Here is a 26,185-nt window from a genome sequence, read left to right on the forward strand (position 1 = left end):
TTTTTTTGAACGTTACTAACTTTCTAACTTTTCCATTTTAAAGAGTTTTGTTGGGATGTCATCATGGAGTTGTTTTCATAGCCTATAAAGGGTTGCTAAATAGTACGTTTGAAGTCAAGTTATTTGGGTTCGAGAAGGATCAGAATGATGAATGGTAAAAGATTATGTAATGAATAAGCTGAAGAATCAAACATTTAAAATGCTTTTTAGATGGGACTTCAGGAAAAGAAAATTTAAGAACCAGTGAAAATCATGAGATCATTAGAATTCTCCTGTGCTTTATGGTAATACCATACATGACACTTTGATTGAAAGACAAACTAAGTGCTTTTTTTTAAATGTTACTGCTATAACTAGAATAAGCGTTTTAAACTTGATAGCACCAGGAGTGCAGTATGTTGGAATACAGCACCCAGAACCCTTTTTTAAAGGGTAAGTCCCTCTAAAGTCACCTGTCAATTCTTATGCAAGTCCAGCAAGTAACAGATAGTGTGTGGATATCGGATGCTTTCCAGAGCAAACACTTTGAAAGTTGGATATAAAAATAGAGGCATTTATATCTTTAGCCTGCCACCATAAACTGACACAACCTCAAGACAGGCATGTGTGCAATGTTTCAGTGGCCAGGCGTGGCATATTAAATCTTGCAATTTAGTAAAGCAGTATCAGCTTTTCCTCTGGATGGCTGCACTACAGAAGGATCAAAAACGCTATACAGTTTAGATAGGTTACGGCAAGCTAGCTATAGCCGCCTGTTGGCAGCTGATGGTTGGAGACACTGCAAAATGTATAAAAGAAACACAGAGAGAGAAGGGAAAATTATTATAATGTAATTGTAAGCAAAAGTCAGAGAGCTTAGTGCATGCAGACTGGCACCTTGGTAATTGCCATCCCAGAAATACAAAAGAACCAGGACATAAAGTTGCAAAATGTGTACCAAATGTTTTTAGCAAACTGATGTAAGTCCTTTGTGGTACAGTCTCATGGAAGAATAGTAGAGCACAGGAAGAAATGAATTAGGAAGAAGGACCCCGTCTGACTTAATTACAATGCAAGGCTTTAGAATGTATTCTGAAGAAAAAGGATATTTACTAGTAGGAATATAAGGGAAATAGATGGGCTTTTATAAAAGGAATATTGTACTAGGTGATCTAAGTGCTTTCTTAAACAATGGAAATACAACTGATCTCATCTGTCTGGATTTAATACTGTATGGTATTAAACACTAGCAAAACTGGAGAAGACGGAGATTAGCAAAGACAGAAAGAGGGAAGTATAGGGTTGAAAGGAAGTTGGTAATAGTGCTCTGCAGGAGTTGATTTGGGGACATTCTGGTTTCATGTTACCATTAGCAACCTTGACACAAGAATGGGTCACATAACAAAAGTTGGAAGGCATAGTCAGCAGAGTTAGACTGTTGTTATGCAGAAAGAACCGGTTGATTTGGCTTTTAGGAGAGAAATGGAATTCCAATAGAATGGAATAGTTCTTAAAAAGAAAAATACACAACACCTCTCCTTCCCATGAAAAAGAAATGTGGAAACCTGGGGACTCTGACTCAAGAGAAAACTGAGGAGGAAGACAGTTGGGGTGCAGCGGTCAGCAGTAAAGTGACTGTGAGCTACTCTGTACTTCTTCTGTAAAACTGCAAGTATGTCAGAAGCGATGATTTCAGTAGAAGTGTTAGTGCCACTGTAAGGAGTCAGTGAGACCCCATATGGAATATCTTAAACATTTCCAGTTACTTATATCCAAGAAAGACTAATGAAAACTGTAACACGAACAGGAAAGGATGATCAGGGAATGAAAAATCTCTTTTCTGAGAAAAGCATAAAAATTTGTTTGTGTAGCTAGAAAAGCAAGGGCTGAGATCTGTTTATGTGCAGAGTCTATATCCCATCAGAGGGATATTCACTGCAGAAGGAAATAGGTTTTAAATCAGAAAACAATTTCAGCACAGAAAAAAATGATATGACAAAGTTAAGCTCAGTGAAGTTTGGTTATTTTGTAGGAAAACTTATGGGAATTTTCTGGTAGGCGTGGCAGTGCCAGGAAAAGAATAATAATAAAAAAGTCCTAAGCCTATATGGAATTTCGTACGTTTATAGAAGAAATTACACACATGATGTTTGTAACAGCAAGGGAACAAACTCAGTAAAGTTCAGGCTACTGGATTGTACCTACACAGTAATATAATTGTCAAATACAGAAGAAATGCACCTCCTGGCAGAGTCAGAGGTGCGGTTACCATGAAAATACAATAGGAAGCTGTCTTTTCAAAATACATCTGCTCTGCTGCTGCATGATCATTCTGAAACAAGAAGTTCTTTTTCCTACATTGATGTTTGACCTTCATGAAAGAGAGGCTTTTCTGCCTGTACTAGTTTGGGTGGTAAGATTCTCCTTGTGTACACAAGATTCTGACTTCACAGACAGAAAATAGTGATGGCTTGAATTCTGTAGTAATAAAGGAGTGTTTTCTGTAACTTCAGTAGGCTGCTTCAGTATACATGTAGTGTGTCTAGGGTCAAATTTTAATGTTGCTTCAAGTGGAGTAATAACAAATGGTGGTATCTCTGCTAACAATGCATTCCATTCTTCCTTTAATTATTTTTAACCCTTATATCTCCTTTATTTTATAATTAATAAAATTTTGTTTGAACTATTTTTCTGTACTTAGTTGCATATAAAAGTATAGAAATTAGTTATATTCTTAAAATTTTTAATTCTTTGGTTCTAGAAGCCTTCATATACGAACTTGGTAAAGCTAACAAGAAAATAAATTTATTTGACGTAACCTTTTCCTGTAATTCTGACTGACTACCTTGAAGAGAAGAATTCTTTCTTATCCTTATGCCAGGAGCAGAAGTACTTTAATGACAGCTGTCAGTTCTAGAAGAATTTTGCAATTATAAAGCTAAGAACTGGCATCAATTACTTAATCTGGTTCTGGGCTATCAACCAGAGACAAATACACATTAGGAGCAGTTTAAGTAAAATGTTCCTGACTTGAATGGGTACTTCTGAGGGTCCTTCCAACTCTTTTTTATGATTTTGTAAGAAAGACAGAAAATGTTTTCATGGTATTTCTTTATTTGTTTTTCATGTATGTTAAAAGGAGAAAAAAATTCTGCAAATTAAAACAACAGTGTAAAGGTTATGAAAACAAAGCCCTTCCTGAGGGCTTTTTTTGTATGTTATTGTAAATCCTTTTTTGTTGTTATTCTTTTTACCTGTCGAAAAAACAACAATAATGATTAAGAAAAATGTTAATGTTGGAAAAATATTTATTATGATATACTACAAAAATTGATATTAAAATCAATTACTGTTTTACTTTGGTGAAACTAGAAGTAAATCCTGCATTAGTAAAAACAGATTTCGGATACATTTACATGCAGTAGTTAAAATGCAAGCTATGAAGTCAAGGTAAGAAACCAGTTTATCTTATTTGCTATATTTGAAGTGCACCCAAATGTACACAAGAGAGTCCTGTTTTCGCCATTTCTCCTAAAAATATTTTGTGAATTTGACATGATAGTAAGTTGTAACCTTTTCACATTTTTTTCAGTTATTCAGATGGTGGATGTTTTTAATGTTTCTCTTTTTTCCTTATATTTTTTTAATACTAGTATCCACCTTTAACCTCTCCAGTTCCTGAATTTCTCAAAACTCCCTCTGCAATTGAACAGCACGTTACACGTTCTACTGCTACAACCACCCTGACCACAAATACTGTATCTGCAGCAAAGCCTGGGCCAACGTTAGTAAAGGTAGGTATCTGTAATAATGGCATCTGAGGACTATGTTCTTAATCTATGTCCTTTTCCAATGCTACATGTAATGAAAAAATACATGCGTAACATTATAGTGCCTATAACTAACTAACAACAGCTTTTATTAGTGTTCAGGAGAACGTACTGGGTTGTTGACTGAAAGCTTTTGTATGCTAAGATCAACCGTTAACACTTGTAGGGTGTTGTGATTTAGCCCCAGCTGGCAACTAAGCCCCACCTAGCTGCTCGCTCATTTCCCGCCCCCCCCCCCCCCCCCCCCGGTGGGATGGGGGAGAGAATCAGAAGAGTAAAAGTGAGAAAACTCGTGGGTTGAGATAAAGACAGTTTAATAGGTAAAGCAAAAGCCATGCACGCAAGCAAAGCAAAACAGGGAATTCATTCACTACTTCCCATCGGCAGGCAGGTGTTCAGCCATCTCCAGGAAAGCAGGGCTCCATCACGTGTAACAGTTACTTGGGAAGACAAACGCTGTAACTCCAAATGTCCCCCCTCTGCCACCGCCTTCCCCCAGCTTCATTTGCTGAGCATGACGTCATATGGTGTGGAATAGCCCCTTGGGCCAGTCTGGGTCAGCTGTCCTGGCTGTGGCCCCTCCCAGCTTCTTGTGCACCTGGCAGAGCACGGGAAGCTGAAAAGTCCCTGACTAGTGTAAGCACTACTTAGCAACAACTAAAACATCAGGGTGTTATCAACATTATTCTCATACTAAATCCAAACCACAGCACTATACCAGCTACTAGGAAGAAAATTAACTCTATCCCAGCTGAAACCAGGACATAGGGACTGGCCCATTATTTCAAGAGGTCCTTACAGTACAGTTTACAAAAGTTTTCAAGCAGAACTATGCATTACGTTGCCATGGAAGTTTTTAAGAAATAAGGACAACAGATTTTTGCAATATTGATTTTCTTTCTATTGGTGAAATTAATCTTTTCTAATATAGTTTTGTATGGAGGATAATTTAATGGGAACAGAGGCAACCGCATTCATAGTCTACCTATGACCAAACTAGTGAACAGCATTGTTCCTTTTCCGCAACTATTTTCTTAGGTCATTTATTGTATAAGCAGAACGCACTGTGTGAGAGAAGTTACTGTATCCTTGTATCTGAATATCAGAAGAACATACTCAATTCTCTTTTCTGCACTGACCTAGCCAGCAGCATGGAAAACTTTTTCAAATACAATTAGAGAGGGGGTTGTGGTAGAAGATGTCTATAATATTTCATTTCAGCAGCTGTGCCAAAGATATTCACCTCTGTAATGATTATATATGTGTAGACTTCTACCTAACTACATGAAATTAATTCTCAGGTAAATTTACAAGGATGACCTCTAATAGTCAATTTCTAGTATAAATTTAGCTATACCCAGTGAAATCACTGGACTTGTACCAGCTTACTTAATGCAGGACCGTAACGACAAATTCAGACATTCCCCAAAACAGGCTATCTGTGTAATAAATGTGCATGGACCAATACAGGATTTCTGCTTCAATACCTTCTGTATGACTAGGTAACTGCCTTCAACTTTTCGCTGAAAATAATTTAAAGAGCTTGTAACGGAAGAGCGTTTTACCACATGCGCAGGTATTGCTAATAAGGATACTGCTGAAAGTTTCGTTAGAGTAGTCCTGTAATTTATAGGACTGTCTGTTCATGGTTTTAATCTAGACCTGTGAGTACTTCTGACCTGCAAGTGTTTACAGATGGACTTTAAGATGCTAGCTTGTACAAAGTGCTAAGTGGCTTTGAACTTACCTGTTTAAGAAGAATGCCTCTTTGCAGTGACAGGTCATAACTAGCAGAATCCCTTAGCTTCATTTGTGCCATCTATTAAAAAAACATTCACAAACTGTGATTTGATGACCCCTTCTTGTGCACAGTATAAGCCAGCTGGAGTACGTTAACTTTTCAAGGATGGTAAGCGATCCTTTGGGCAGGTTTGCAGGGGTAATTGTATTCAGTAACTCTGCGGTAAATGCGTTCCTGTATGCTTTATCTTTGTACCTTGAGTAACTGCTTGTAAATGAGATGTCTGTTATAGTTGTTTCAATCTTTTCCATCTGTAAACAGCAAAGCCACCCAAAGAACCCAAATGATAAGCATCGGAGCAAGAAATGTAAAGAACCTAAGCCAAGGGTGAAAAAATTGAAGTATCATCAATATATTCCACCTGATCAGAAAGGTGAGAAAAATGAGCCACAGATGGACTCCAACTATGCTCGTCTGCTACAACAGCAGCAACTGTTTTTGCAGCTGCAGATCCTGAGCCAACAGCAACAACACTACAACTACCAGACAATTCTACCTGCACCGCTGAAGTATGTGAAGCATTGTTTGTGTCCTTTAAAGAAAAGATACATGCATCAGTTATAGACTTTGTGCTTTAGAAGTAAATATGTTTTGCAAATGTTAAGAGATGGTTGGAACCCAAGAAAACTTAAATGGCAATATGCATCACTGTGGGTATTATTTGTCTCATTTAACAAGGTGATAAGGTGGTTCTCTTGTTAAAATACTCCTGAAGTCTGATAAGCCTTTAAGTGGTCCTAGTTATTTTTGTGTGACAGGGAAACAGAACCTCCTACCTGTCAGATGCATTTTTTTCCCACCAGATGCATGTTTGAAACTCAAAAGCATTTATGTGAAAGCAAGCAAGCTTTGACACCATTTTCACTCAAATATGACATAGGTAGGCAGAGCAGAATAGAAGCTTACAGACGATGGCTTTTACAAAGACACGCACTATTGTTGTGTTTTTACTGTCTTTTTACATCAGTTTCACAGACCACATTTTTGCAATTTACAAATAAGAAGAAAGAGTCATTTTAAATTAGGTAAAATTTCTATGTTGGTTATAGCCTCACCTCTAATGCTTATGAATTCCACATCAGTGTTGATCTCTAGCACTTTTAACAGTGAGAAGTATAATTTCTGATTAATAGACAGAAGCAGTCAGAAAACTGAATCTTCAAAGAGTTGCCAGCACCCTATAGCAGAATGAGAAGCTGACTATCTGCAGACTTTCATTCTCACCATCTAAGACCAGTCTTTTCCTAGAAGTGCTTACAGTATAACATGCCAGTCACACAACCCTAAATTCAAATGACTTTCAACTGTTTTTTGGGGGTTTTTTTTTGTTAAATGAGTTTTCACTGAGTTATTTTTCTTCAGCAAGTGAGGCTAGAAAAGTTAAAGATACCATCTGTGGTTATATTTATAATTACCATGTATCCTAACATTTGGACTAGAGATGTTTCTGCCTGCTTACCCACGCTTCTTATGTTCCATTTACTGACATTTCAGAAACGTTTCTTCATAAATCAGTTGAACGAAATAAGAGAGCTGACTTATGCTACCTAGTGTAAATGATGGAGTTTTTAATTTTTTTACAATTATTTTGAGATCCTTGTATGAGATTCTTCTTATGAGTACAGCCAAAAAAAATGCGTCATCTTCAGAGTAAATTGCCTTCACATTGGTCCTTACTATATATGAACAGTGGACATGTATGTAGGGTTGATAGATAGAGTTCAATATTGTGGGCTTTTTTTATTGATGTCAAACAAAAAAGTAACTAGTTGCCCTAGCTGATGATTAATTTGTATAAACTGATTCTGCAGTCCATAGTATCCTTCAGGGATGCCATGACAATAATAAAACCCATTAAGCATAAATTAGTACGCTTAACTGAAGAGAAAATAAAATATCAACACACTCTGTTATATTTTCTTCTCTGTGCTGTTTTACTAAAAATATTTAATGGTAATGTTTTATGTTAAATAAGTATTTGTAAATAAAATAAATTTGTTCATGAACTTGATAGAGACTAGATTCATAATCACAGCTTCTTGATTGAAAACGTAAATATATTTGGCATTGACATTATTCTCCCCCTTTTTCTTATCACTTGAAGGCCACTGAATGACAAACAGAGTAACAACGGGAATACGCCACTGAACACTTTGAACAACAGTACACCAACATCAGCTGCCAGCTCACCAAGACAGAACAGTAATATTCCTAGCCGGAAACCAGGACCTCTACCTTCAAGCTTGGATGACTTGAAGGTAAAAAATAAGAGGGATTTGTCCATTCCTGTGCAGCGCTATAGATGGTTGTAACTTGCAAACTGTTACTGTCAAGAATAAGCCCGGATATTATTTACCAATGAAAACTGTACTTTTCTCTTAACTGTTTAGAATAATGTTGTCAAAGTTTTCATACACAACTCTTCTGGACTTAAATATTTGTTTTGACTTAGCCTCCTCACATGCATATGTTCTAGAAATTACATTTCTTTCCCAAAGCATTAGAAGAAGAATTTCAGACAGATTGCATAGGTGCATAATTTGATACCTTGGGTAAACTAGGTATCAAAGGTGCGCTTCGTGTGAAGTTTTAGCCCAGGCAGATTCAAACACTGGAACAGTAATTTCCTTATGACAATTTCAGTATATCAATGAAGAGGTTTAGTTAAGCAGTATAAGTTAAAAGATGCCCTAATAATAACAACATATTCAGAGAGGTCACTGCTATAATGCCAACACAGAAATAACACTAGTAAAAGAGAATAGAAAAGATCTTTTTACCAGGGTTCAACACATCATCTGAAAATGAACACTAAATTTCATAAAAGCTTCTTGAAGTTATAAATAACTGTGTAAACTCTGTTTAAACTGTAATATGAAGGCATTGCAGAGGATTTTCTTCCTTCAGAAATACATTACCAGGAATTAATACTGTGAGGGACTTAATGAAAATTAATCTGAAGAAGCTTGTGGGGGTTTACATTCAGATTATTTCAATAGCAACTACATGAATGTGCCAAACCTGAGCGGGAGAGTAGGGACATCTAGTGGGAAGTTTATTAATTTCTCCCTTCCTTTACCAAGGTGTTGGGTTTCTGAGGGATGGGAGTGAGTATTTTTTTTAGACTTGAAGGGATAAAAGAGAGGTTTTGGAAGATCAGATTCTCAAGACAGTAATGTATGGTCGTCAGCTAAAGCCAATCTTTTAATATGAAACAAGTCTATAAAATGCAATTCAAACAACAGTGTTTGAAATAAGCTTTTCAAACTTTTAAGTTATTAACTATTAATTTTTTGAGATATTTAAGTTAATACCTGAATTTGTGTTTTGCAGTGATTAAAGCTGTTCACTTATCCATTTCTGCATAATTTATTGGTATTCCTGCTAATGTGGTAACAGTAATATAAGCCATACTTGCAGATCTGCTGGTGGTGGTTTTAACACTAAATCATCTAAATCAGTTCTGATTAAGAATTCAGAAATGCATTGTTGAAAAACAGAAAAATTGGAATGCAGTCTCAAGCAAGTGTAGAGGATACCAGACTGGGGGAAGCAGCTGATAATCGTTGTTAGGTAGACAGTTATTTAACATAAAATTGCTGTGGTTCTTTGAGATGCAAATGGATTGCTGTGACTTTTCATAATTTCCAAATAATGAAGATCTACAATTTAAAATTCTAGACTGGCAAAGTACTGAAATATTACTGAGGTCACTACCTTTTATTCTTTTAGAGTTGGTTCTAACGTACATATAGCCCAAACACTCTACAGTTAGATGCGGTGTATGCATATCATAAACAGAAGCCATTCATTGTGACTGTTCTTTTTTAATTGACATTTTGAAGCGCAGAACTAATTTACACTCAACACATTTGCACTTCACTTTGTCTGTAAGCTTACTGGAAAATTGAGAACATTTTTCTATCAGAAATTAGATTAATTTTGACTGCCTATACTTTTTGTGTTTGTAAAAGAAATCCATATGGCACCTAGCTGTAACTGTTCAGTTGCTAATTAGAGAGAGAGCCTTTTGTGTTTGATGGGTCTATTGAATCTTCCAACTGACCTGATAAAATTTCTCAGAAATAGATCTGTCTGTCTTGACAGTGTAACAAAGGGGTTCAGCGTGCTGGTGTTCAGTGCTTTTATCTGCACTTTTATCTGCATCATCTACAGGTTTGCTTCAGAAGTTTTTAGCCCAGAACTGGAGCTGTATGTTCATTTTCCCATTTTGAATATTTATGAAAAATGAGCATAACTTTGCTGCTATTTATTGTACAACAACTGAACACTACTAAAGTTTTGGCCACTTAAACAGTGAAAGTAAGTAGCAGGTCATGGAAATGTGCTCACGGATCATGCACGCTGTCAGAACCCAGAGGTGTAATAACTAGCGAATATGTCGAAAAATAATTTTTCTTACTAAGATGTAGTAAGGTGGAATGTATATAAGTAAGTTTTAATTTATTTTTTTTTTTTTTACTATTGTGCTTTATTTCAGGTAGCGGAGCTTAAAATGGAGTTGAAATTGAGGGGATTACCAGTATCTGGAACAAAAACAGATCTTATTGAGCGTCTGAAACCCTATCAAGATCTTAATAACAATGGGGTTGCTACCAGTAGCTCTGTTACAGTAACCACTTCTACTGGGGCCACAGGTAACACTGGGGAAGTGACTGTGGCATTTCCTGTTGCAACACTAAATAAGCCAGTGGCTAACACAATATCCAGCTTTCCTCCAGAAAAAACATCTACTGGACCTGGCTGCAAAGTAGTAAATACTGAAAACATTAGCTCTCCTTTGCCTACATCTCCCTCTCCTTCAGAGCAATCTAGTCTAAGCACAGATGATACTAGTATGGCAGATACTTTCACAGAAATGATGACCATGATGTCACCATCCCAGTTCTTAAGTACTTCACCACTAAGAGCAAATATGAGTGATGATAATCAGAATCGCAGTAGTGGAAGCATCTCAACCATGGAGTTCGATGTAGCAGAAAAGGACCGCAAGCTTCAAGAGAAAGAAAAGCAGATTGAAGAGCTCAAAAGGAAACTGGAACAAGAGCAAAAGCTTGTGGAAGTACTGAAAATGCAACTTGAGGTTGAAAAACGGGGACAACAGCAACAGTCTCAGGCTTCTGGTAACTCAGCTGCTTTGGAACAGAAGCAATTCAGTCCTGCTGTCAAAGATGAAAATGCTCTTACTGACTGCTCTAGTACAAGTCAATCTGTACCTGTAGCTAGTCATTCTTTAGGACAATCGGTATATACTAGTGGCCAGAATCCAGTTGCCAAAAAGGCGGTTGTTATCAAGCAGGAGATACCTGTGGCCAAAGCTGAACCTCAGAATGCCATTTCTCAATTTTATGTTAACCCACAGAGGCAGCCACAAACTGCAGTTGTTGCCCAACCTCAAGCATTATTAACTACTCAAGGAACTGCACAGCTACTCCTTCCGCTGTCTATCCAGGGACCGAATTCTACCACTGCAGTGCAGCTACCAGTTGGAAATATAAAGTTGCAGGTAAGGGTGTTTTTATTTTTCATCATGTATACTGCATGGTGCTATTTGCATAATTTAGCATAAATAGGTAAATGTGCTGCTTGTAAGAATAACTTAAAAATCAGGCTTAGTCTGTTTCTGCTTTAGGGAAAAGAGTAGAAAAACTTAAGAGCCAATCTCTTTATAACTTCTAGTACTTGCTTTCTTTGCGACTTTTGTTCCCAGATACTCCTCCCTGAAAAGTAATTGTCTTACCCTGTACTGCCTCCATGCACAGTTGGTTTTGATTTATATCAGCATATACCCCTATTTTGTTAACTCCAAATTGTAATAGACAGCTACAAACCCAGTACTTTATTTTGAGGTATGCCTGTTTGCAAAATGCGTGTTTGAACTTCCTTGTGTGGTGATGGCTCATTATATTTAAAAATGTGAATGCTGGGTTGTAGAACTCCAGTGGAGTAATAAAAAGAAACCATGGTTACACAAATATTATTTCTAGGCTGATTATAGGTAGTATCACAGTGAATAAATACAGCATAAACCAAGACAGGTTATAAATGAAGAGGTATAAGAGTAATCTGACCAAGCTGAAAGAGTTTAACCTGTGGGTCTAAGGTAGAATTAAGCATATACTTCCCAGTGGCATTACTGGGACATAGGTAGATGAAATCCCCTGCCACCCACATGGTTATTGTGCCAGCAAAGTATTCTTTCAGCTCCAGCGTGTACTTGGATGTTGTAGCATGTTGTGGGCCTAGGCTTTGATGCTAGCGTGTGCACCATCACATTTAGCAATACTTATGAGGGCTGTAAAATTCTGATGGGGATGGGCTCCACAGTGCAAGAGCTATTCCTGGTAGCTACACACCCAGACAGATCTTTGTCTAAAATCCTGCTAGAATTCTGTAACAACCTTAAGCAGTTTGTTCTGGTATTTCACTTCACTGATATTGCAGAAAGTTTTCCTAACTACCAGTTAAAATTGTCTTTCCTGAGGTTAGACACAATGCCACACTTTCGGTGGCCATTGAGAACTACTATGATCTCCTTAAAAACAACATTTTTCTTGCATCATCAGTTTTGTCTTTCTGGTTACTCAAACCCAGTTCTTATAGTCCTTTCTTGCTGGTTATGCTCTCTCTCTCTCTTAATATTTTCATTGCTCTCTACTGGTCCCTCTCCGGTTTGTCTTTATCTTTCTTAAACTCTTTTGGCAAAATAAACATCACCTTTTAGCTGGGAACTCACCAGTACCAAACAGAGTAAAAATTTTGTCTCTTATACACAGTTCATGCTCATCCTTCCCAGAATACTTGCTATTGCTATTCTGCATAAGCTATGCAATAGATTTTTACATGGTGTAATTTCTGTGAGATACGAATAATGCAAATATTTTATCTTCATCCTTTAGGCTCAATCACAAGCTGGAATACAGACCCCATCACAAATACCTGCTCCTATTTCTTCCTCTGGCCTGGTCCAGACAGCACCTCAGATGCATACTCCACAATCAAAACAAAATACCATCACGCAGCATGCACTTGGTCAGACCCAACAAATCAGAAAGGTTTGTGGATAGCAATAAGCATTATGATAAATAGTTGTGTAATCTAATTCTAGGTAGTGCTTTTAGAATCTTTTATGTGTCATCTGCATCATATATAAATGATCGAGTCACCTAACATGACTGTACCATGTTTTTCTGTGTGATACAATGGGCTTGGAACTCCTTCTCTTTCCAAAATATTAGTCTGTGCAGGACTTTATTTTTCAGTTGCAAATAAATACATAAGGATAAAGACTTTTTATCTTAATGGTACTCTTATGGCACCACTCTTACTACGTTCTTCCTTATGCTTGGCACAAGTGGTATACCAGGTACTCCAGTCAGTTTCTTTTACTTGCCACTGGCTCAAAATGGAAGATTCTTGTAGGCAGTTCTTAACAGAAAGCTTTTACCTGTTGTTTCAGAGATTTATTCTTTTATAGGAGTTCCTTTTAGTTTTCCTACTTTCCCTGTTGATTTCATCCTTACTTATGAAGAAAGCTATGGACTCAGATACTGAGGGTAGCAATTCCAGTGAGTCAAAACCCCACTGTACCTATGGTACATCTCTTCCTGAGGAATGCAGGGAATGATTCAGAGAGAGATCCTTCTCTGCCTCTCTACCCAAAACAATCAGCTCTGAAATTTCCCATTCCAAAACAGATGTTCATCAGCACTGGATGCACAGCTGTGAGTCCCAATCCAATCATGTTCATACGGTCACTGATATCAACCCATCAGCACCAGTCATCACAAAAGAAAAGGCTTTGTCCTCTTTTGAGCCTCTTCCAGGCTGACCTCTATTATTAGGAACTCACAGATTGGTTTTGGACCTTTCTTGCTTCCTTATCAGGCTATCGAGTCTAAGGCTCCTATCACTTAGGAGAACAGTGTTTTTCAGCCTGCCCCAAGGAAAGGATAATTCAGAAACAACCGAAATTTCAAGATGAAGAGGGTAATTTTTACAGTATGTTATGTAACTGTTACAAAATATCTCAGCCTTCAAAGTTTATATTTCAGTTTACAAAAGTGCATCATAAAACCCGTGTTGTGATGTGATTTGGGGCTTCTACCTGTGCAGTGTCCTCTAATCTGTTTCTGCTAAGGCTTTTGTTCCAGGTAAGACTTTATCTTAGAAGATGTATGATTATGCCCTGCCATTCTCTAGGCAGCTGGCTAACAAAGGGGAACACACCTAAATGAGCATCATCACTCTTCAGACTGCTTGTTCAATCGGTTTAATTTCAAGGATATGAAATTTGTACAGAAGTCAAAACTGACATATATCCAAAAAGCAGATTTCATCTAGGTTCTCTGGGATTTGGTGAGGGGCTAATCTTACCTTGTTAATTTGACAGGTCCCATATAGAAATTTTCCAGTCATCCTGAGGCACATACTTGTTCCAAAGACTAGCAGTTTGCTTCCTTTGCTATCTAGAAGTTCCTTGAAATGATTGCAGGAGATAACCAAGAATTGTACCCTCTGGTCTTTCCCCCTATTCAGATCAGTTGTCATGGAGACCACATAGTTCTCAGCAGACTTTAGTCTGCATCTTGCTATCCTGGAGCTGAACAGCCTGCCTATCCTAGCTGTTTTTCTCACACATCTACTGCCATCTTTTACACAGGAAACCAGACGGCGTAATTGCACTGTTTTTTACATCCGAATGTAAAATACTGACGTGATACAATAGATCAGGACAGTCTTCATGCATTCAGCATTAGATCTGCTTGTCTGCTGTTTGCATTTCATGAGGCTTGGATATTTCAGCAGGCAGATTGAGCTAATGAACTGTGAGTGAGTAATGCTACTTATTAATTTAACACTTTTCAGTGAAGTTGGTCTTCCTAATAGTGATCACCTCCATAAATAGTTGTTTTCCAGAACAAGTTTCCTTTGAATCCATTTAGACTTTCTCAGGTAGCTCAGATTTTTATGCAAACCAGCTGATCATTCCATTTATTTTCTCCTACACACTTCAGGTGTCAAGATCTTCACATTCTAGCTACCGCACGGCCCTTGTTCTTCAGTTCTTTCAGTAATAAGGAGACATCTGCACAGCCATTCACCTCAGTGGTAGACAGCTGGAAAGCACAAGAGTTTTCACACAGATGATCCAGGAGGCTAACAAAAACTATTAAGCCTTCCCACAGCAGACTTAATTTGGTATTCAGACTGCACTCCACAAAGCTTATCCTGGCTTTATCTCCATCCTTGATCTAAGATTCATCACACCTTTGTCATAAAGGTATCTGGGAGTGATACTGAATTTAAAAGAACAGTCTTATGCATTCATACATTCATAGCTCTTTTTCTCTCCCTTTAACGTAAAAATAGGAGAAGTAGGATACTGCTTGGAATCATTTGCAATGAGTGAATGGACTATCAGTTGAAGAAATAAAAAGTTTATATACCAGTAATCAAATTTACAGTTGATACCCAAGGTTCATCAGTTATATCTTTTGTCTCTCCCTCACTACTCATAGATATCTGTAGCTAAAAGAAATTAGAATTATATGGCACAAACCAAACCATTCTGTCTTAAAGCAGGCAGCATAGGACAAGTGTGGATACATACGCTAGTTTGTATCAGTCCAGAAATAAGTTCATTTTATTGACTGTCCACTAGGTGGGGAAATCATGCATACTGTATTAAACTGTTCCATACTCTTCTGAATGTATTTCGGAAAAGTTATATTACACTTTCTCACGCTTCCTGGAAAATTGCAGGAAAATATTTTTAGTTACCAGTGATGAATGAAAGCATGTCACAGCACAAAGTTTCTTTCAAAGAGTAATTTTTCTAGATTCACAAACTATTCCACTGGAGGGAAAAATCAGTACAAATAACATTCCCTTAATAGGGAATTTAAGCAAGCAAGTATTTAAAAAAGAAAAAAAAGTCTTAAACTTTATTTATGTGATTTACCCAATGTTATTAATTAAAAAAAAAAAAAAAAAAAAAAAACACACAAACAAAAAACCACAACCACAACTTAAGACTGATATATTAATCCTTTACAGGTTTTTCCACCTGCCACATCAAATACAGTATTTTCCTATCAGACTGCACCAGTTACAACACCTTCACAGTCTTTTATTAATAAAACATCAAACTCTAACATTCACGCTGGTGGTAATCAGGTTCCTTCTGTGCAGAATGGACCTGCTACTCCTAATAAGGTAAGATTAGCCCAACAATGTTCCATAAAGTTCAGTTTTATATTATTATTCTTAAATAACATGTGACTATGTGCATACTGCAGTTCACTCAAGGAGGAAGAATGTTTTGTAGATTTTAATAATGCATATATGTATGTATGTGTGAGAAAGAAAGAAACTATTATTTTATCCCTCTGATTACCTATGCTATTGTTATTTGTAAATATGTAGATTGGTACGACAAAATAGGATAATCTGTAGAACTTGATACATCTTGAATTCACTGGAATGTATTGTTTAGTCATTATTTTGTTATTTCACGCAGCCTGGCTCTCCATCTCAAGCCCAGCCTTATATTGTTCAACAATCCCTCTTCAACAACACAGTATCCAAGACAAAAGATCCTCCTCGTTATGAAGAGGCCATAAAACAGACCCGCAATATTCAGACATCGCACCGTGAGGTAGTTATTTTCTCCTGTTTAGTCTATTAAGAACATCTTTTTTCTTTAGAATTATCAAAGCCATTGCTTATTTTAGTTTTTTGTTTGGTGTCAAGATTTTCTAACACATGCTGTTAATATTTTCATAACAGTGTCTACCTACAGGACTCCTGTTTCATGATTCTTTTTATTAAAGCAACAGAGATGTAAATAAGTCTTACAGTGTCCAGTGATATATATAATTGGGATAATGCTGCTATTGCTACTTAACAATAACTAGCCTTCAACTGACTTGTTTCAAGGATGTATGATACCCAAACTTTACACTTAAAAGAGAGAAAATATATTCATATTTTCCAAAGTGAGTAAACTTAAGGAGGATGTGTACGAGTGTGTTTATACACACTTAAGCAAACATATATATAAATGAGCATAGGTGGTTTCTTCAAAAGAGTCTATATTTAGTGAGCTTGATGAATAATTGTACAGAATGCTTTGTCAGTTTACCATGATACCCTTCACGTTGGAGGAAAGTTGCAAACAAAACTAATGAGCATCCTTAACCTCATGCGTTTCAGAACTATCCCAAAAGATAAAACCTTGTAGTGACTTACTATTGGCTGCTGGTTTTGTGGTGGCAGACACTGAGGCAGAAGCATGGGTCTCTAATGCCATTTCATGTGTTCTTGGCATGTGTGAGACATCCTCACAGTGAAGGCACACAGCTCTTCTTACGTGACTCTGTCGCTACAGTTAGCAAAGTGCCTCCCCATTGGCCTTTTTCAGGTGCTAAATCTCCTGATGACAAATTATTTCCCATCTCTGGAGTATAACCAATGTTTTAAAACAATGTTTTAGTTTTGAGACCATCGTAAAAGTCTCCACTTTTCCTAGACCATTTTTGAAAGAATGGGTTTGTGGGGGTTTTGTTACTTTTTGCTTAAGGTTCAGATATTCTGGAGATGGCTGTTTAAAACAGATAAACAGTTGATGAAAGCTTCCTCCCCTTTAAAAAAGAAAAGAATGAAGAATGAAAAAGAAACATGAATTTACAAATTGGGGGGAGGAAAAAAAAAAAAAAGTACCTAACACAATGCATCTTACATGATGGCTATTCACAGAATATCTTTGAGAGAAAGCAATTCAGGGTGCACCCCCAAAGTCCTGCAGTTATTCCAGATACTTACCCTGCTACAAACCAGGGTTAGTAATTCTCCTTCTTATCCCTAGTTTTCTGCACCTCTCTTCTAGGTTGCCTTCATGAAATCTTTGTCTTGCTTTTCAGATTTTTTCCCTATTCCTTTGTACTGAAACTGACCACAGGGATTACAAGTGTCTCTCCAAACTATTTCTCTGTTTTCTAGATTGACAGTTTCATATGAAGAATTTTAGTCTTGAACCATAGGTTAGTACTTATGTACTATTGAGAGAAGCAAGGATCAATCACCTTAAGAAAAAATACTACATGAAAAAGAATAACCCTTTTCTCATGCACTACAGGTTTCCAGTGCGCACAGTCAGCAGATGGATGATCTTTTTGATATTCTCATCAAGAGCGGAGGTAAGCTAATTGACATCTGTGTAATGTAGTGATTTAAAACTTGATAATGAAAACTCAGTGCTATAATCAAACGAAAGAATTCTTCCAGGGAGAGGAGGTAGAAGCTATCCAGCCTGGATGAAACTAGTATTTCTGAAAGTTTGCAATAATTATCTATTAAAGAAAGCATTTACCAAAATACATACAGTCAACCTGCTGTGGAACTTCTCTGCTTGTAAATTAGCCCAAGCAGACCTTTACAATAGTCCATTCAGCATTCAAACATGTACTGCATTCAGCTCTAGGGCCCCCAACATAAGAAGAACATGGACCTGTTGGAGAGAGTCCAGAGGAGGGCCATGAAGATGATCAGAGGGCTGGAGCACCTCTCCTATGAGGACAGGCTGAGAGAGTTGGGGTGGTTCAGCCTAGAGAAGAGAAGGCTCTGGGGAGACCTTATAGGAGCCTTCCGGTACCTGAAGGAGGGGGCCTACAAGAAAGCTGGAGAGGGACTTTTTGCAAGAGCACATAGTGATAGGACAAGGGGTAATGGCTTTGAACTGAAAGAGGGTAGATTTAGATGAGATCTAAGGGAGAAATTCTTCACGATGAGGGCGGTGAGGCACTGGAACAGGTTGCCCAGAGAAGCTGTGGATGCCCCATCCCTGGAAGTGTTCAAGGCCAGGTTGGATGGGGCTTTGAGCAACCTGGTCTAGTGGAAGGTGTCCCTGCCCATGGCAGGGGGCTTGGAACCAGATGATCTTTAAATTTCCTTCCAACCCAAACAATCCTATGAAAATAACACCTTAGGTTAGCACAGATGTATTTTATCAAAATTGGAAAAGTTGAGCAAGTCCATGTAATTGTATATTGAAATTATACAAAAAATAGAATAAGGTAAGAGTTGAAGGATGTTGATACTAAGATTTCATTAAATATAACCATGTGTTATCAACTCTAAACATGAAAGACACATTACTGGAAAAAGTATTTATGAACCACATAGAGACATTAATGAATAACAACTTTCTATGTCAGTTAAAACAAGGGAGCTATCAGAAAGGAACTGAAATAACTAAAGTAATATACAAAGTAGCTTTGCAGTAGAAGGAGGCGGCTTTCAGGCATAATTAGGCTTTGTAGACTAAGAAGCTATTACAATACTAGGAAGTGTTCTGGTGCCAAGCAATTCAATTAACTTCATGTTTTGTACTACTGTTGTATAAGGATCTTGACAGCAGTGAATGCCAGTACATAAGTGAATGATTGTAGGCTATTAGAAGATTTTAGCCATATTCTAAACATCAAAGTATTTTCTCTTTTTCAAAGCAAATTGCAAAGTCAGCTGAAGAACATGAAGTAGACAGTGACAGACTGAGATAAGTGACCTGTGCAGTGAACAACTCAAGCTAAATTAAAAAATGCTTTCAATGCTTTTATTAAAATATTGCACGGGTAGTTCAAAGAAGTTCTACCTCTGGAACAGAGGATGTAGGGAACATTGGTGTGCTTACTTAAATATTCGCTTTGAGTGTTACATTACTAAACCTGTTTGATCTTAAAGGTAACAATTTCTCCGTGTTTGCAAAGTTGCCATAAAAAAGCAAAACGTTTCCTGATCATCTTTATGAAAAACAAAGTAAAGCAGTCAGGGCTCTTGCACTTACGTAAGTGAGTTCTACACTGAAAAATGTTTAGTTTATTAATGTACTTCAAGAGATTGAGAGGGTCCATTTAGTAATGCTTTGCTTTTACTAAGCAATCATTTCAATAGATGCTCCTACAGGTTTTAAGAATGTGGTTTTTGCTTGGAAAACTGGTGCAAAATGTATTGTCAAGTATATTTTTGCCGGCAGAAACATCATCTGTGCCAGAGGATTTATTTGTATATTCTGGTCTGTCTAATCTTATGTTTGGACTCCATTCACATATAAGAATTAATTGGAACTTTGCTTTATTTCCTTTTATTGTTACTGCCACTATCTTACATGGAACATCTTGACAGAAGAGTAGTTTTAGATTCTATAATCAGGAGTAAATGCATCCTAATCCCATCAATTGATCTCTTAGACAATTCATCAAGGTGGACGAAGTACTAAACAGGGATGGAACAGAAAATTGTTTCGGGTACTCTTCTCTAAATGAGGAAATGTGTTGGTTCCATAATTATTCTAATTAGTCAGGAGAACTATAAACATGAAGGAAGTAAACCTAACATCTAGAAAATTGTTCCTTTTTTCATCAATATAAATATTCTAATTGGCTGAAGTATTACTGAAAGCAGAACTCTGGAACTTGTTTTAAAATACTTTGTTGTTCATAGAGTACCTGACATAGTCTGATGTCTGTAGTGTTTGTATTATCAGAACAGCAAAATGACTCTTACGCCATTGAGTTCACTGTGGATGCATCTCAAAGTGGGCAAAAACGGTGTAAAAGTTGTAAGCCTGAGAATATATGTCATTATCCTTTCTGAATTCAATAGTGGGGGTTTTTTTGTTACAGAGATTTCCCTTCCAATAAAGGAGGAACCATCTCCCATTTCTAAAATGAGACCAGTAACAGCCAACATCACTACAATGCCAGTGAATACAGTGATATCCCGCCCACCACCACAAATCCAAATGGCCCCTCCTCCTGTGTCCTTAGAACCAACAACCAGCTTGTCCATAAGTTTGGAAAACCAACTTGAAGCCCTCTTGGATGGAACTTTACCATCAGGTAATGAAATTCCTCAACTGACAAGCAGTAATGAGGACAGAGAGTCATTTTCTTTAATTGAAGACCTCCAGAATGATCTGCTTAATCACTCCAGCATTTTAGATCACTCTCATTCACCCATGGAAACATCCGACCCACAGTTTACCACTAGTAATTCTTGTCTGTCTCTTGACCTTCCTGATACGAATTTGGACAATATGGAATGGCTAGACATTACAATGCCCAGCTCCTCATCTGGACTCACTCCTCTCAGTTCTACTGCCCCCAGCGTGTTTTCCACTGACTTTCTAGATCCACAAGATCTACAGTTGCACTGGGATTAAGCTGTAGCCAATGAGAACATGACCTGCAAGTCTCTTTACAGCAGAGGTCCATTATTATACCATTCTGATTGCAGTTGAGGTAAATTAAGACAGTAATGTTTGGAAGAACAAATGCTTGAAGCTAATTCCTTATTGATTTTCAAGTTTACAACAGTGACTTACTTTATGCTCCTATCAGTAATGCAGATCAGGGCCCTCTGAAAGCTGTATTTCACAAGTCAAGAAATTGTACTTACTGATTAAAAGTACCCCAAGGTAAATGCATCACAAATATTTAAGAAAGAAGTTATGTCTCTGACCTTGTAATGCTTAAATGAGCAACACAACATGGCTAAACTTAGAGAAGAAAAAGCAAGATTTCAACTGTCTGTATTGACACAGTGAGCAAATGTTTGGGGGAGGGTGAGGTATCACTGCACTTCATTGTTCCTGTGGATAGCCTGAGCCAGGTTCAAAATGAATTGTGAGGGCAAAGGCAAGTAAAAACACTGGCTGGTTCAGTGAAATTTCATATATCTAGTCTCTTAATTTGTTCAAGTTGTTTTTATATTTTGGTTTTGTGGTTTTTAAAACTCTTCCCCCATTCTTTAATCATGAGGGAAGAATTTAACTGCATCCAAAGGCACATTAAGTGTACCTGCAAGAAATCCACTGTAGCTATGCCAGGTAATACTGAGAACACTGAATTTTGTATAGCAATGCTCTGGATTTAATAGCTAGGTTTTAATGTGTATATCAGATAGTTATTTGTATACTCTTTTAACTTTGTATAGCTTATTTTTGTGAACAGAGGGGAACAGTGGTCTTCAAACAAGAAATTACTATAATGGAAATAATAAATATCCTAATTTACTTCATGTTTGAGGATATTTGTTAGATCATTGAATCCAGTATCTCAGCATATTAGAACAGTTTGAGGAAGTAGAAAAGTTTAATTAAAGCTGTTGTGTACTATGATCCTGCAAGCATCCGTACAAGAATAGTCCCAATGCCCTCAATAAAAGATGTTTGTAGGATCAGACCGAGTTGTAGGGGACAGTACTGACAGGACAACCATCATGAACAGCTTTGTCTACCACTACATAACATCAGCGAAGCTAAACAGAGAAGATGCTCAGTTGGAATCCTAAATAGCACACACTTATGGAAAATTATAAAAAGGCTAATAAGCACTATCAGGATGTACTGTTTTGTGATAAGAAGGCATATTTCCTACCTGAAACAGACAATAGCAAAAATTAAGCTCTTACCTCACAGCACAGCAATGAAAATATTTTTTAAAGCCCTTAGTTGTTTTTATCAGAGTCTATTATGAAAGCAGTTGGAAAAACAAACAAAATAAAATACTTTGTAATTCTATGGTTGTCTCTCAGGTAATAGCTGTTAAATGTTGCCATAGATGACATAGGCTGATAATCAAACATAAAATTGGAATTATTTCCTATTGGGGAATTCCTAAATTAAGGTAAAAGGAAACAGTCCCCTATTTCCTGAACAACAGAAACGTGATATGTTTTCTGGTCTGAAAACTGATCTCGTTGCAGAATTCCTTCCTCGCCACCAACCTTCGAAAATAAAGTTTGGTAGGAACTAATGACAAAATGCCCTGAAGCTTTTGCTTACTTCTTAAGAGTAATGATATGTATGAAAGACTATCAAAGAAATAATGAAAACAGAAACTAGCTGTTAACTATTTAGCAACCTGTATCACATTTAAAAAAAAAAAACAAAAACAAACAAAAAAACAACCAAACCAAAACACAATCATGTTAACATCAAACAAAAATACTTTAGTCAAAAAATGTTGTGGAATTAACTGCAAATTTATGTCTCCAGATATACAGTGCAGTCTGGTTTACTAATATTACGGAATTCCATTGGTTTCAGATAAAATGGTGGTTATATCGTTGATTCAGGGTTTAAACTGGCATCGTATGTTTGCGTCGTATCAGTTACCAGCACTTTATTATATATCTTCAGTAGTTTTACAGGCCAGGATTTACTTTAATCTGAAACTAAGTACAGAAAAACAATCTATAGAGATTTTCACAACAAAAGATGAAGTTGAAAGACATATCTCTTTATTCCTTCTTGCTGTGCCTACAATACTTGAGTACGATATTACACGCGGACTGTCTGCCTTAAATGTTGATGGTGTAGGACTCTTCAGTAACATTGAACAAATACAGTCAACTTTTTCCATTCCTTTTCATCGTATTATCTTGGAAGCTAATACTCTGAGATACGAAGTGCCCTCAGCTGTTACGAGAATAAGCATTAAGGACTCTTGGTCTGATAGGAACAACTTTGAATGAAATGTAGTGTTCTGCAGTACTGTCAATTTATTATGTGTGATACACCAGACACCATACCACGTATGTGTGGTTAGTAACCCCTTTTTGCCCCTGCCTTCTGATTAAATAAGAGGCAAGTAAATTAATTTTTAGAGGACAAATTAACCTAGAGGAACTGTACTGTCATTTTTGATGTGCATGTAAATAGAGCTTAAAACTGGCAAAGTCATCTTGCTACAAAACTATCCTTATTGGCAGTGTAGAATGTTAACTAATCCATAGGAATCTATGTGCAGAAATAAACCCAAACAGTTGAGATGTGTTGTTATCAGTACAGTATAGCTTTCTACTCAAAAAAAAAAAAAAAAGAATATTATTAAAAAATTAAGGGATCATTTTAGTTTTTAAAGTACAAATGTTCTCGTGTAGGGAATGTGTGATTACTTTTTTGTACATTTCAGAATTATGTGTATTAAACCTTATACGTAATGGTTTGCTTTAGACTTTGTTCTGAAATGTGATATATTTGCCATAGTTATGTATGCCTGTTATGGCAGAAATAGGTTTTGCTTAGACTTTTGTGTGTGCATGTTTTACATGACAATTTTTGTAACACAAATACAATACATCTTAGAAATTTAATCATGACTGTGCAGTTGACTGTACAGAACTGAATATATTTCTCATTAAGAGAACAGTTGCAAAGGAATGCACTGGCACTAAATTTGCCATTTAATGGCTGCAGTATACTAACAGAACACATCCTATCAAATGCGTTGTTAGTAGAGCCTTCAAAGTAATTAAGAATACCATTTTATCAGTATGAAAATCAAAAGTTGATGTTTACACTTCTAGGCATGGAAAGAGCTCAGACATATGTTTTACAAGCCTAATGTTAATCAAGAGAAGTCACATCCTGCATTTAATACAGAAATGGTATTTGTTATGCACTTCTAGTGCCATTCAGCATTAGTAAATAGTTACAAAATCATTGTCATAAATTTAGCAGTTCTCTCTGAGAATGAAGTGAATTTGTGGCAGTTGTTCTCTACAGAAATTTAGAGTCAAACCCAGCAATGTGGGCTTGCAGAAGCAGACCTTTAAAAAGCTGAGGCCACAGCTTTTAGAAATAATCACTACTTAATACTGAAATTTCTTTCCAAGGTATTTCTAAATTCACCAACAGGAGTTATGTTCGAGGAAGCAGGTGATCAAAATAGAAGTTTCAATATTAAACTTTTATGTTACATAATCTCAAACATTCAGATGCCTGAAAAGTGTAGGCACTGTAATTGGAAATGAAGCACAAGCTGCTGAGCTGCTTTCAAGGCAGAGAAAATGCAATCACAGAATACATTTAACTGGAAGGGCATTATGTAATCAAAACACAGTAAAGCTCACCGATGTAAACAATTATTATTTGGATGGCATATTCAATGTATTATAAACTTCAAGCAAATTCTATTAAAACTGGAAAAAATTTCTTCCACTTATCTCTGTTAAATGTTCTGTTAAAACTCTTTATATTGTGGTCTATTAAATTGCATTTTGATGACTTCTAGACCATACTACAGGTGGTTTTTTATGTGAGATATGTGGAATGGAGTTGCATATAGTATATACATGGCCAATAAAGAGCATCGATTAAAACCTGAAGTAATCTGAAATATTCCTTTTATACCAGTTTGCTAGGAATAAAGTGCAAAAAAGAGACACCTACATCATTCTGTAGTGTCCAATGCTGAATATAAAGGCTTTTTAAGTTAAAAGTGCATAAATGTATTTGTAGAAATCTAGCCAAAAAAGCCATTCTAGCTATGAGAGCAAATTCTCAATAAAAAGCAGGGAATGGTTAATAACTATATAATCACACTATTTTTTATAAAAAATACAGCTCAGATATTCAAAAGACAGCCTAAAATAAATTATAATAATATAAAGATTTAAATAGGAACCAAAGCATTGCCATTTATATTGCCAAAGGAGGCACTTTGTATTTTGAAGCATAGGAAATTAAATCCCCAAAAGTATTATCCATACTTTTTTAAAATTAAGGATGTAGATATTTTCAAAGCTGTATTTGATGTTTAACAGTACAGATTTGTTTTTGTTGTTTGAAAAATTTGTATTAAGTAATAGCACAGGCTTTTTTCCAGATAGGATTTTTCTTCACAGTACTGCTTGCAGTAGAAATAACGCTAACCCTAGTAGGTGTTTCTCTTCTTATTTTCATAGTCGTAATTATGTCTTAGCATCTCATTTTGTGAAAAGAAGAAGATAGACACCTGTTTCTAGGGCCCTCTTCATTTAAGCACTACTTTACTAAATGCAAATTATGGCAATCAGGGCGTCAGTTTATGTATTGCCTTTCTATAAGAAACCATGATGCCTTTGTATTTGCTGTTTGCACCCCTAAAATCAATTCCATATGTTTGAATGCCATATGTTTTGCACATTGTACTGTATATATGTAATGCATACTGTATTTTTATATGTGTACTACATTTATCAAATATTTTGTACATAGTGGCAATATTGTAGCTACTGAGGAAATGTTTGATATTTCAGCATTTTTGCTAAGTGTCTCAAATAAAAAAGGAAAACTGTGTTCATTTGTCCATGCTTACTACTTAAAAGTGAAAAATACCAGTAATAATAATCAGCAAAAATTTTGACTCTTATGAGTCAGAAACATTTGGCCTCTGTTCTCAGTACCTTTCTCACAAAAAGGAATAAGAATGAAATCTGCATGTAGACGAATTCCAAAAGAATGATGGTTTGTCTTCAAAGTCAGAGCCAAAATCTCTAAGAATAGAGACTTCCTAATGTACGCACAAGTGTAACTATCTTACATAACACACAGGTAAAATATACGTGTGGTACTCTTCAATATATTTTGAATGAAGTGGCTTCATAAAAATTAAAACTGTAATCAGTGACCTTTTTATGTAGCTCATAAGCCATACAGTCCTTATTTTGTAATCTGTCACCATATTTTCATAATGTGCAGCTGCTGGGGTTCACCCTCCCCACACCT

The 26,185-nt window shown here is 36.5% G+C and overlaps 1 protein-coding gene across 1 annotated transcript in view; it reads left to right on the forward strand.

The window, feature by feature from the left end:
* The window catches only part of MRTFB (myocardin related transcription factor B), an 87,549-nt gene extending 61,819 nt beyond the window's left edge, over positions 1–25,730 (forward strand). The window contains exons 9-17 of the mRNA XM_082314284.1: positions 3,633–3,773; positions 5,872–6,119; positions 7,715–7,868; positions 10,112–11,137; positions 12,531–12,686; positions 15,691–15,849; positions 16,154–16,291; positions 17,771–17,831; positions 20,316–25,730. Of these exons, the coding sequence (XP_082170410.1) occupies positions 3,633–3,773; positions 5,872–6,119; positions 7,715–7,868; positions 10,112–11,137; positions 12,531–12,686; positions 15,691–15,849; positions 16,154–16,291; positions 17,771–17,831; positions 20,316–20,854 (2,622 nt within the window). The 3' untranslated portion in view covers positions 20,855–25,730. The remainder of the gene's footprint in view (positions 1–3,632; positions 3,774–5,871; positions 6,120–7,714; positions 7,869–10,111; positions 11,138–12,530; positions 12,687–15,690; positions 15,850–16,153; positions 16,292–17,770; positions 17,832–20,315) is intronic.
* Positions 25,731–26,185: the final 455 nt, after the last annotated feature.

Source organism: Platalea leucorodia, assembly GCF_965183815.1.
Source record: "Platalea leucorodia genome assembly, chromosome: 5".
Lineage (NCBI taxonomy): Eukaryota > Metazoa > Chordata > Aves > Pelecaniformes > Threskiornithidae > Platalea > Platalea leucorodia.